Source organism: Ictalurus punctatus, chromosome 8 (assembly GCF_001660625.3).
Source record: "Ictalurus punctatus breed USDA103 chromosome 8, Coco_2.0, whole genome shotgun sequence".
NCBI lineage: Eukaryota > Metazoa > Chordata > Actinopteri > Siluriformes > Ictaluridae > Ictalurus > Ictalurus punctatus.
In genome coordinates this window covers 605001-615597 of record NC_030423.2, presented here as the reverse complement: position 1 = coordinate 615597, position 10597 = coordinate 605001, and the positions used below count along the sequence as shown (strand labels likewise).

Below are 10597 nucleotides of genomic sequence, written 5' to 3'. Positions count from 1 at the left end.
TTGTATCTACAATGTTTACACACCCCTGCACTGCCACATCACACTCTTACTCTCTATTCTTATAGACACAGTGGCAAGGAAAAGTATGTGAACCTTTTGGAATTTCATGGTTTTCTGCATAAATTGGTCATCAAATGTGATCTGATCTTCATCCAAGTCAGGGGTATTGACAAATATAATGTGTGTGAAATAACAACACGAAATTCTGATCCCTCATGTCTTTATTGAACATGCTCATTCAACATTCAAAATGGTGGTGGAAAAAGGAAGTGAACCCTTAGAATTAATAATTAGAATTAATAATTAGAATTAATAATAATAATAATAATAATAATAATAATAATAATTAGAATTAATCATTAGAATTGACCCCCCCGCTTGGCAGCAATCACCTCAACCAGGCGCTTCCTGTAGCGCTGGATCAGACCTGCACGTCGTTCAGGAGGAGTTTAATCCCGTTCTTCCTGCAGAACTGCTTTAGCTCGGTGATATTCTTCGGACGTCTCATGTGTACGACTCTCTTCAAGTCATTCCATAGCATCTCTATTGGGTTGAGGTCTGGGCTCTGACTCCGCCCCTCCAGAAGCTCGATTTTGTTTTTCTGAAGCCGTTCTGTTGTGGACTCGCTCCGGTGTTTTGGGTCGTTGTCCCGCTGCATCACCCAACTTCTACACGGTTTCAGCTGATGCACAGATATTCTCACATTATCCTGAAGAATTGTCTGATATGCCCCTGTCAATGCCCCTGACTTGGATGAAGATCAGATCACATTTTATGACAAATTTATGCAGAAAACCATGAAATTCCAAAAGATTCACATACTTTTTCTTGCACTTTGGCTCGGAGGAGTTTTATCCCGTTCCCAAGTACAGAACAGCTTCAGCTCTGGGGTGTTGGTGTGTTTCCTCACATGAACTGCTCGCTTCAGGTTCTTCCACAACATCTCTACTGGATTAAGGTCAGGACTTTGACTTGGACGTTCCAAAACATTACCTTTATTCTTCTTTAAGCGTTCTTCAGTAGAACGACTCGTGTGTTTAGGGTCGTTGTCTTGCTGCATGACTCGCTTTCTCTTCAGATTCAGTTCATGGACAGATGTCCTGATATCTTCCTTTAGAGTCCGCTGGTATCATTCACAATTCATTGTTCCATCGGTGATGGCGAGTCGTCCTGGTCCAGAACCCCGACGCTACCACCACCATGATTCACAGATGTTATAAGGTTCTTCTGCTGGAATGCAGTGTTTTCATTTCTCCAAACATAACGCTTCTCATTTAAACCAAAACGTTCTATTTTGGTCTCCTCCGTCCACAAAACATTTTTCCATTAGACTTCTGTCTCGTCCACGTGATCTTTATCAGACTGCAGAAGAGCAGCGATGTTCTTTTTGGAGAGCGGTGACTTTAAATTCAGAGATGGTTTTGTGAACTTTTCCAGCCTGAGGAGCTTCAACAACTCTTTTCTGAGGTCCTCAGAAATCTCCTTTGTTTGCGTCATGATGCACTTCCACAAACACGTGTAGTGAAGATCAGACTCTGGTAGAACCCTGTTCTTTAAATAAAACAGGACGTCACTCACTCACTCACACCTGATCATCATCATCCCACTGACTGAAAACACCGGACTCTAATCTCACCTTCACATTAACTGATAATCCTAGAGGTGCACATACTTTTACCCTCACAGATCTGAAATATCAGATCATCTTCCTCAATAAATAAATGACAGTGTAATATTTGTGTCTGATTTCTTTAATTGGGTTCTTTATCTACTTTTAGGACTCGTGTTAAACGTGGTGATGTATCAGGAGGGATTTATGCAGAAATAAAGATCTTAAAGATGGCGTACGTCGTGGTCTGCTCAGTCAGCTGTGCTACTTTTTCTTTTTGGTCTGTGTAGCAGGTGGAGCGGTGTGTGTTTAGGAAAAGTTGGGTGAAGTCGTTTGTTTGTTGAAGTACACGTCCCACCCCAGACACTCCTGACAGCTGACACACACTGGTGTGCAAACACACTGAGAGCTAGTGTTTGCTCAACACACACACTTACACGTCCTCAGTGTGTATGCACATACACACAAACACACACACACACACACACACTGAGATTTTATCCAACACTTCAACAGAACTGTGTGTAACACTTGTGGGATTAAACATCATTATCATAGCTATAATTATTCTCACAAAAAGACACACAAGGGTTCTGTACATAGTGTATTTAATTATGGAAATTTTGTACATCAATCACTTTTACTCACACCCCCTGCCCCTCTCCTCATTCACTCACACCCCCTGCCCCTCTCCTCATTCACTCACACCCCCTGCCCCTCTCCTCATTCACTCACACCCCCTGCCCCTCTCCTCATTCACTCACACCCCCTGCCCCTCTCCTCATTCACTCACACCCCCTGCCCCTCTCCTCATTCACTCACACCCCCTGCCCCTCTCCTCATTCACTCACACCCCCTGCCCCTCTCCTCATTCACTCACACCCCCTGCCCCTCTCCTCATTCACTCACACCCCCTGCCCCTCTCCTCATTCACTCACACCCCCTGCCCCTCTCCTCATTCACTCACACCCCCTGCCCCTCTCCTCATTCACTCACACCCCCTGCCCCTCTCCTCATTCACTCACACCCCCTGCCCCTCTCCTCATTCACTCACACACTCTGTACAGTAACACACACCGTCTCACAATTAACACAAATCTAAAACAAAACTGAGGAATAAAATCACTTTGGATCCATTTCTTTTACAGCTCTCTCTCTCTCTCTCACACACTCACACACACACACACTCTCTTTCACACATACAACTTCTCTCTCTCTCTCTCTCTCTCTCTCACACACACACACACACACTCTCTCTCGCAGTCACACTCTCTCTCACACACACACTCTCTCTCGCGCTCTCTCTCTCTCACACACACACGCACACACACCTTCTCTCTCTCCTTCACGCACACACTCACTTTCTCTCTCTCTCTGTTGCTCAAACACATTTAACCCACTCCACCTGCGTACACATCCTCCTTGAACTCAAGTTCACTGCTGGTTGCCATGGTTACACCAGGTCATCACATACTCCTGCTCTATCTCTGTGTGTGTGTGTGTGTGTGTGTGTGTGTGTGTGTGTGTGTGTGAGATACACTTATGTACAAACTATTTCCTTCCCCCTCGGCTCTCGTCTGTGTGAACGTTCCTCGTTTTCTCTCCCGTGCTGCAGATGTGCAGATGTGATGTGTTCGCTCCAGCTGGGCCGCTATTCTCTGATCGTCCGTGAGTTATAATCATCTGTAATCGTGTTTATATCGACCAGGCTGTGATTCCGAGCCTCCAGAATTAAACGGAGGAGCTGTGGCGCCATCTACGGGAGGCGTAAAGGGACGAAGCCTAATATTTTTGAACATGTATTTACTCCAGGAAGTGTTGCCGTGGTAACGGTTTCTTTTCTACCACATGCATTTCGTTAGGCTTTTATATTGTGATTTGCTCACTAAGAGGTTTGTAATCATTCTGTAAAGTTTGGTCTTTTAAAAAAAAAAAAAAGAAAAAAAAAAGTGCTACATAAATATAATTTTATTATTATTATTATTATTATTATTATTATTATTGTTGTTGTTGTTATTTTTATAATGAGTGTAAATGAATGTCAGAGTGCTGATATCTTGCGCTGATGGTGTAAATCAGTGGATTTGTCTTGCTCAGGCTTTTGTGTCCCCGTCCTCAGACAGTGCACGAGAGGAGTGTAGAGTCAGTGTCCACTCTCACTCTCACTCTCTCTCTCTCTCACACTCTCTCTTTCTCTCTCTCTCTCTCTCACTCTCGCTCACTCCTGGCCGAAGCCCTCGGTCTCTTCGATGGCGAACAGGAGTTTCTCACGCAGCTGTTCCAGGTTCTTGTACGGCGGCAGGTCCAGACGGTTGAAGCTGCAGGAGGACGAGAAGTAATCGTCTTATAAGATTTCCCATTTCTTTTTTTTAAAAAACCACCCAGTGAGTTGACCTCACATTAAAGGAGCACGCAAAGACACGTTTACGCATCACGTATTTCTTACAGAGCACGGGCTTTCATTTTTCTCTGGACTGAAACGGAAACCACGCCGGGACGACATCGTCGGTTTTTGTCTAGTTACTGTAAAGGTATCCCGCATCACTTCTAGTTAAACAGTGGAACGTAGCGTCATGAATCGGCTATTAATTATTCATTACTAACCCCGTACATACACGCACGCCACTGCCCTGCACGGTTGGATTTATGAACTACAGTCCGAACAACTTAATAAGAAAATAGAACACTGAGGTGAACACGGCTGTCTGCCGTCTCTGCGCGCAGCGTACACGTCCGTCTCCACTCGAGCGGGGAGTACCGCTGGTGATGTATGGTGGTGCGGTGCTGCAAATAAACGATGTCGAGAGGTTTAAATCAGCGTGGAAGACCGGGCGTGTCTCTCACCAGGTGTGGCTTCTCGGCAGCCATGTTTCCTTGCCCACTTTGTCGATGCAGAACTTCTGTGGTCCGTTACTCCCTGAGGAAAAGCAGACAGGACCACGCCCCGGTCACAGTGAAGATCTCTGAAGGTTTACTCAAACTTCTCAAATGAGTTTATTTGTGTTGATAAAATCTAGCCTGCTAACAGGCGAGTTAGTGCATGCTGCTGTACTGAGAGAGCAGGTCAGTTTATATAATGTACTATCATTCAAATAATACTTATTATTATTATTATTATTATTATTATTCCATATGAACTTTACCTATCAGCTCGGTGAATCCTCCCACGGGAAGCCGGCACGTTCCCGTGACAAACTGCAGCAGTCGAATCCTTTTCTCATTATCCATCTCCTTCACCACCTACAGCAACACACGACTCATTAGCATAAGCTAACTGCTCATCCAGTACAGTCGGATACGGGGCAGGGTTGTCATGGTTACAGCCCCAAACAGCCTCAACATCTGACACAGCAACATTTCTGCTTTCTGACCTAAATCATTGTATACATCTGTATACATGTCAGTCATTCTGATTGACAGATAGGGTCTACTGTATTCACACACACACACACACACACACACACACACACACACACACGCTGTTACCTGCCAGAACCAGTGGATCTGTTTGCTGTTCTTGGTGTAATGGCGATAGATGGTGTTTTTCTGCCAATCACTCAGATCGATCTCCTGCATCCCACACAGCATCAGCTACACACACACACACACACACACACACACACACACACAATTATCTCTCGGCTCACGCAGGTACACATCCTGCCTTATCAGATTTAGTGTGTATGTAAAGCTCAGATTAGCATGTGTCGTGTTATATAAACGATTGAAGCGTTGTGTGTAGATGGGCGTGGTCTTGTGTTAGCTCCACCCACCTCCAGCTCTTTCTCATCAAAGTAGCGAAGCCATTCGAGTGGAACAACTTCGTTAAAGCCGTCCAGAAACGCTTTGGTCTGTTCCTCCACTCCCCGTGAGAACCGCCAGTCTGTCAGCAAACTTCACACACACACACACACACACACACACACAATCCCAACAGTAACGTAAACATTATTCCCGATTCAACATTAACGCAAACCTCCAATATTAAACCTGACTAAATATAGTATTAGCCATAGCCCGATGCTAATCCTAATCCCAAACCAAATATAATCCTTACATTAATCCCAATCCCAAAACCTAACCCTAGATTAATTCTAACTCCACACCAATTCTAAAATTAATCCCAACTCACTGAAAATCCCAACTTTATCGTAACCCTATAAAAAGAACGGACGGATCATCCTGAGTGTGAAGAGTTCTGCTTGACCGTGCAGGGGCGCCACTTGTTTGCCAGAGGGGCGTGGTTAGTGATAGTAGGGGCGTGGTTAGTGATAGTAGGGGCGTGGTCGGTACCTGATGTACTCCTCCTTGTTGTCCTGGGTGACGAGCAGGTTCTCACCGTCGTCCTTCAGCGAGTGTGTGGACACCTTCCCCAAAATCTCCATGTCCTGTGCAAAATACAGCTCGACTCCACACTCCTCAACATCGTTTTCCCTGTGCGCGCGCGCACACACACACACACACACACACACACACACACACACACACAGAGAGCTCTAATAAATAGTGTGACATTTTAATCTCTGTGAGCACTGGCCCACCAAGCAAATCTTGAAACTACTTAAGGTCACATGACCATGTCATGGTGCGGTGAGTTGGTGTGTCACGATGCGAGTTGGTGTGTATTTCGGCACATCGGACCGTGATAAGTCCCGGCCACCGAGCCGATTTGGTGTCACAAATTGGTGATAAGCTTTGTGCCTTTGATAAGACAGGGTGAGGGTAAGGCTAAGGATGGAGATGTAGAAGCGAGGAAGTGGACATGAAGGTGAGGAGAGGAACATGGGGTGGCACGAGGTGGAGGTGGGGAAGAGGAGATGAAGTTGAGCATGGAAGTTAAGAACTGTGGTGACAAGGTGAGGAGGTGAACGTGGAGGTGAGTTTAGAAGCAAGGTGAGAAGGTGAGGACGGAGGTGAAAATGGAATAAAGGCAGGCGGTGAAGAGGTAAAGGATGGAGCGATGAGGTGCAGGTGGAGGTGAGAAGGTGAGGGTGGAAGTGAGAGTCTAAGGACACTGACTTGACCCAGAGGATGGAGTTGTAGAACTCCGGATCGATGGACTCCAGGTCCTTCAGCGTGGGTTTTTTATTCAGCATGCGCTTGTAGAAGGGAAGAGTGAAGCCCGTATCGATAAACTTCCCATGATACAGCGCCTATACCAACACAAACACATGTCAGAAAGAAAGGAAATAACCACAGTCATAAATAACAGAAGAGGAAAAGATATATACAAGATATAAATCCAGCAGTTATCAAACTGACGATTAAAAACCAGATCTCGACCCCTGACACCTGTCTAACTAGAAGCCAATATCAAACCTCCCCTTTATCTCGAAGACGCTAGAAGAAGTTGTAGCTCAGCAGCTAATCTCATACTAGCATCGGAATAACACTCCTGACATCTTTCAGTCAGGATCGAGGCTTCATTCAGCACTGAGACAGTGCTGGTTAAAGTAGTAAATGACCAAATACTCTGGTGTTCCACAGGGTTCTGTTTTAAGCCCACTGCTATCTCTGCTTAAACATGGTATTAGCCTCCGGTGTTATGCTGATGACACACAGCTGTATACTTCAGCAAAGCCAGATAACAGACACCGGCTTAATAAAGCTGAAGAATGTGTAAGAGACTTTGGATGCTGATGCGCTCCATCCTACTCTTCTAACGAGACAGAAGAACTTCTGCTATTTGTTCAGTCACATAGCTTTTCTCTTTTAGGTAAAAGTGTAGTTCATTGTTAGAAGAGCTGTAGATCTCGATTATAACAGAGAAAAGAGCAGTGTGCTGAGCAGTGTGTGTGTGTGTGTGTCCAAAACTACAGACTAAATATAGTGTGCGTGCTGGCGGGTGTGGGCTGGGTGCGGTGCTGAGCTCATGCAGAATGTGTATGTGTGTGTGTGTGTGTTGGATGAAGGGGCCCCCAGACTTAGCTGGGTTTAATGGAGATGTGAGGGAGGGGGAGGAAGAGGGGGAGCCGCAGCGAATAAAGCAGCTATTCACTCCCTAACACACACACACACACACACACACACACACACACACACACACACGGATTCTGTTTAACGTAACTGCGGCTTTGCTAAAAGATCAGCTTTCACTGCTTCGGGGTGTGGTCTAATCTGGGGGCGGGGCTAAGGTTTGTAAAAGTTACAGGACTGTCATTTAAAAGGTTGGAAACAAAATGATACAAACAGAAAGCACTGAAAAAATACTGAATTAGAAAAACTTCACGATTTTTACGCATCAGAAAAAAATAAGAATAAGAACGATTAAGATAAAACTACACACTCTGGAAAATAGTTTGTACATTTTTTTTAATCGCCTGAAGCTTAACGAAAAACACGCTGGAAAAAAGGAGAACAGAGGAATTGTGGGTGATGGTTCTCACCATAGCGATAAAGCGTCCAATGAAGCGGAAGTAGGTGAGGTGGTCGGGGTTTATGGAGGAGGCGGGGTTTATCTGCAGACAGTAGTTATTTTTACCGGCGTATTCAAACAGACAGTACATCGGGTTCAACACCTCATGGGACAGCAGGAAGAACCACTCCCTGTGGAGACAGACAGACAGACAGACAGACAGACAGACAGACAGACAGAGGGAGAGACAGAGAGAAACAGGATGAGAGACAGACAGATAGAGGGAGAGACAGATAAGGAGAGAAAAATATTAACACTTTTATAATAAGCAGTAACTCAGAATAAGTCCTAGTGAAAGAGGTGTGGCCTCTATCAGTCTTAATGAAGGAGGCGTGGCCTCTGCATGTTACATAAAAATGAATACAGGTATGAAATGCATGAGACACATGACCTTATAGATACACACACACACACACACACACTGAAATGCAGCACATGTAGTGAATGAAGCCGGACGAACCCACCACCAGGCCGATGACCTTTCTGACCCTCGTTTATAGGGGTCGCTTAGGGGTCAGAGGTCACAGCGCAGACACCCCCAGCATCCCGTCCGTGGTTCTACCCTGTGGTAGAACAGCATGATCTAACCTACCATAGGGTAAAACCACTGACACGACACTGGAGACACGGAAACACACACATGGAACACACACAATAAATAAACACACACACACACACACACACACACACACACACACACACACAATACACACTATGTACACACCACCACCAGAACACTGAGGAGGACACGTCCCAGCACCGGGCCATACACATGAACCCAAACACCAGCCAGCACAGATAGAACACACTAGAACACAGATACTATGACAGACACAAACCAAGCTAATGCTAACGCTGGCGCTAACTTGCCTGGCGATGCCGCCGTAGTCGAGCCCCTCCTCTCCTCTCATTATGATGTAGAGCCTCCTGCGCAGGTCATACGGCTTCATGTTCATAATCTGAGGAGACAACAGGATTACTCACACACACACACACACACACACACACACACACAATTACACCCTGAGGTGCATGTGTGTAGGTGTGTTACCTGCTGAAATGAGTCCTCGAACAGAGTCTGCCTCGAAACTGAAATCTTCACATGACTGGGCAGAGCGTTGGACTGGAGAGAGAGACCGAGAGAGACAGAGAGAGAGAGAGAGAGAGAGAGAGAGAGAGAGAGAGAGACAGAGAGAGAGACAGAGAGAGAGAGAGAGAGAGACAGAGAGAGAGAGAGAGAGAGAGAGAGAGAGAGACAGAGAGAGAGAGAGAGAGAGAGAGAGAGACAGAGAGAGAGAGAGAGAGAGACAGAGAGAGAGAGAGCGAGAGAGAGAGAGAGAGAGACAGAGAGAGAGAGAGAGAGAGAGAGAGAGACAGAGAGAGAGAGAGAGAGAGAGAGACAGAGAGAGATTTAAAACATGAATTTTAATCCATGAGATAGTATTTCTGATAAATGAACCGTTTTAAGAATTTGAACACTCCATGACTTACATGGCACAGGAAGCGGAACTGGTGATATTTCCACCTGAAGCTGCGGTCATATGCACCTGGAGATCCACCCTGTCGTGAGCTACACACACACACACACACACATTATTTCTGTGCTCTGAGGACTACAGCAGGACAGAATGGGCGCTAGCATGGAGCTGCGCAGTGAGGATCAGAATGAGAAAGGACAGGTCTCAACATGAAGGACTACAGTGGGACAGCATGGGATCTAACATGGAATTGCGGAGAAAGAACTATAATGGAACTGGATGGGCCTCAACAGAATGTGCCCTAGGATGGAGCTGAGCTGCGCCGTGAGGCCTGTAGTGGGACAGCATGGGCCCTAGCACGGAGCTGCGCCGTGAGGCCTATAGTGGGACAGCATGGGCCCTAGCACGGAGCTGCGCCATGAGGCCTATAGCGGGACAGCATGGGCCCTAGCACGGAGCTGCGCCGTGAGGCCTGTAGTGGGACAGCATGGGCCCTAGCACGGAGCTGCGCCGGGAGGCCTATAGTGGGACAGCATGGGCCCTAGCACGGAGCTGCGCCGTGAGGCCTATAGTGGGACAGCATGGGCCCTAGCACGGAGCTGCACCGTGAGGCCTATAGTGGGACAGCATGGGCCCTAGCACGGAGCTGCGCCGTGAGGCCTATAGTGGGACAGCATGGGCCCTAGCACGGAGCTGCACCGTGAGGCCTATAGTGGGACAGCATGGGCTCTAGCATGGAGAGTTATATAAGAAGCAGAGCAGATGTGAGACATGTGCTTCCTCAGCAGCGGCGAGACGAGAGGAAGTGGGCAAACAAAAAAGAAAAGAGAGAACTGGCTTAGCTGTGTGTGTAGTATTTATCTTGTCTCAGAGCCTGCACTGTGTGCGCATGTGTGTGCGTGTGCGCGTGTGATATTTACCCTGACTCGAATCCCGGCCGCGGGTCTTTGAAGGTAGTGGTGCGAGAATTATGATCCACAAAGTATCTCACACCCTCAGCAGTGTACTTCATCTCCCAGCCAGGGGGCAGCGGGGGCTCGTGGATCATCCTGAAAACACACACACACACACACACACACACACACACACACACAC

At 46.7% G+C, this 10597-nt stretch overlaps 1 protein-coding gene across 2 annotated transcripts in view; it reads right to left on the bottom strand.

The window, feature by feature from the left end:
- Positions 1 to 3559: 3559 nt before the first annotated feature.
- wwp2 (WW domain containing E3 ubiquitin protein ligase 2) overlaps positions 3560 to 10597 on the bottom strand; it is a 27903-nt gene continuing 20865 nt past the window's right edge. For both annotated transcript variants that reach the window (XM_053682098.1, XM_053682099.1), the window contains exons 13-24: positions 10423 to 10551; positions 9516 to 9594; positions 9076 to 9147; positions 8891 to 8983; positions 7996 to 8151; positions 6629 to 6762; positions 5903 to 6043; positions 5383 to 5503; positions 5096 to 5200; positions 4753 to 4849; positions 4454 to 4526; positions 3560 to 3927 (exon numbers count right to left, since the gene is read on the bottom strand). In XM_053682098.1, coding sequence (XP_053538073.1) covers positions 3828 to 3927; positions 4454 to 4526; positions 4753 to 4849; positions 5096 to 5200; positions 5383 to 5503; positions 5903 to 6043; positions 6629 to 6762; positions 7996 to 8151; positions 8891 to 8983; positions 9076 to 9147; positions 9516 to 9594; positions 10423 to 10551 — 1300 coding nt within the window. In that variant the 3' untranslated portion in view covers positions 3560 to 3827. The remainder of the gene's footprint in view (positions 3928 to 4453; positions 4527 to 4752; positions 4850 to 5095; positions 5201 to 5382; positions 5504 to 5902; positions 6044 to 6628; positions 6763 to 7995; positions 8152 to 8890; positions 8984 to 9075; positions 9148 to 9515; positions 9595 to 10422; positions 10552 to 10597) is intronic.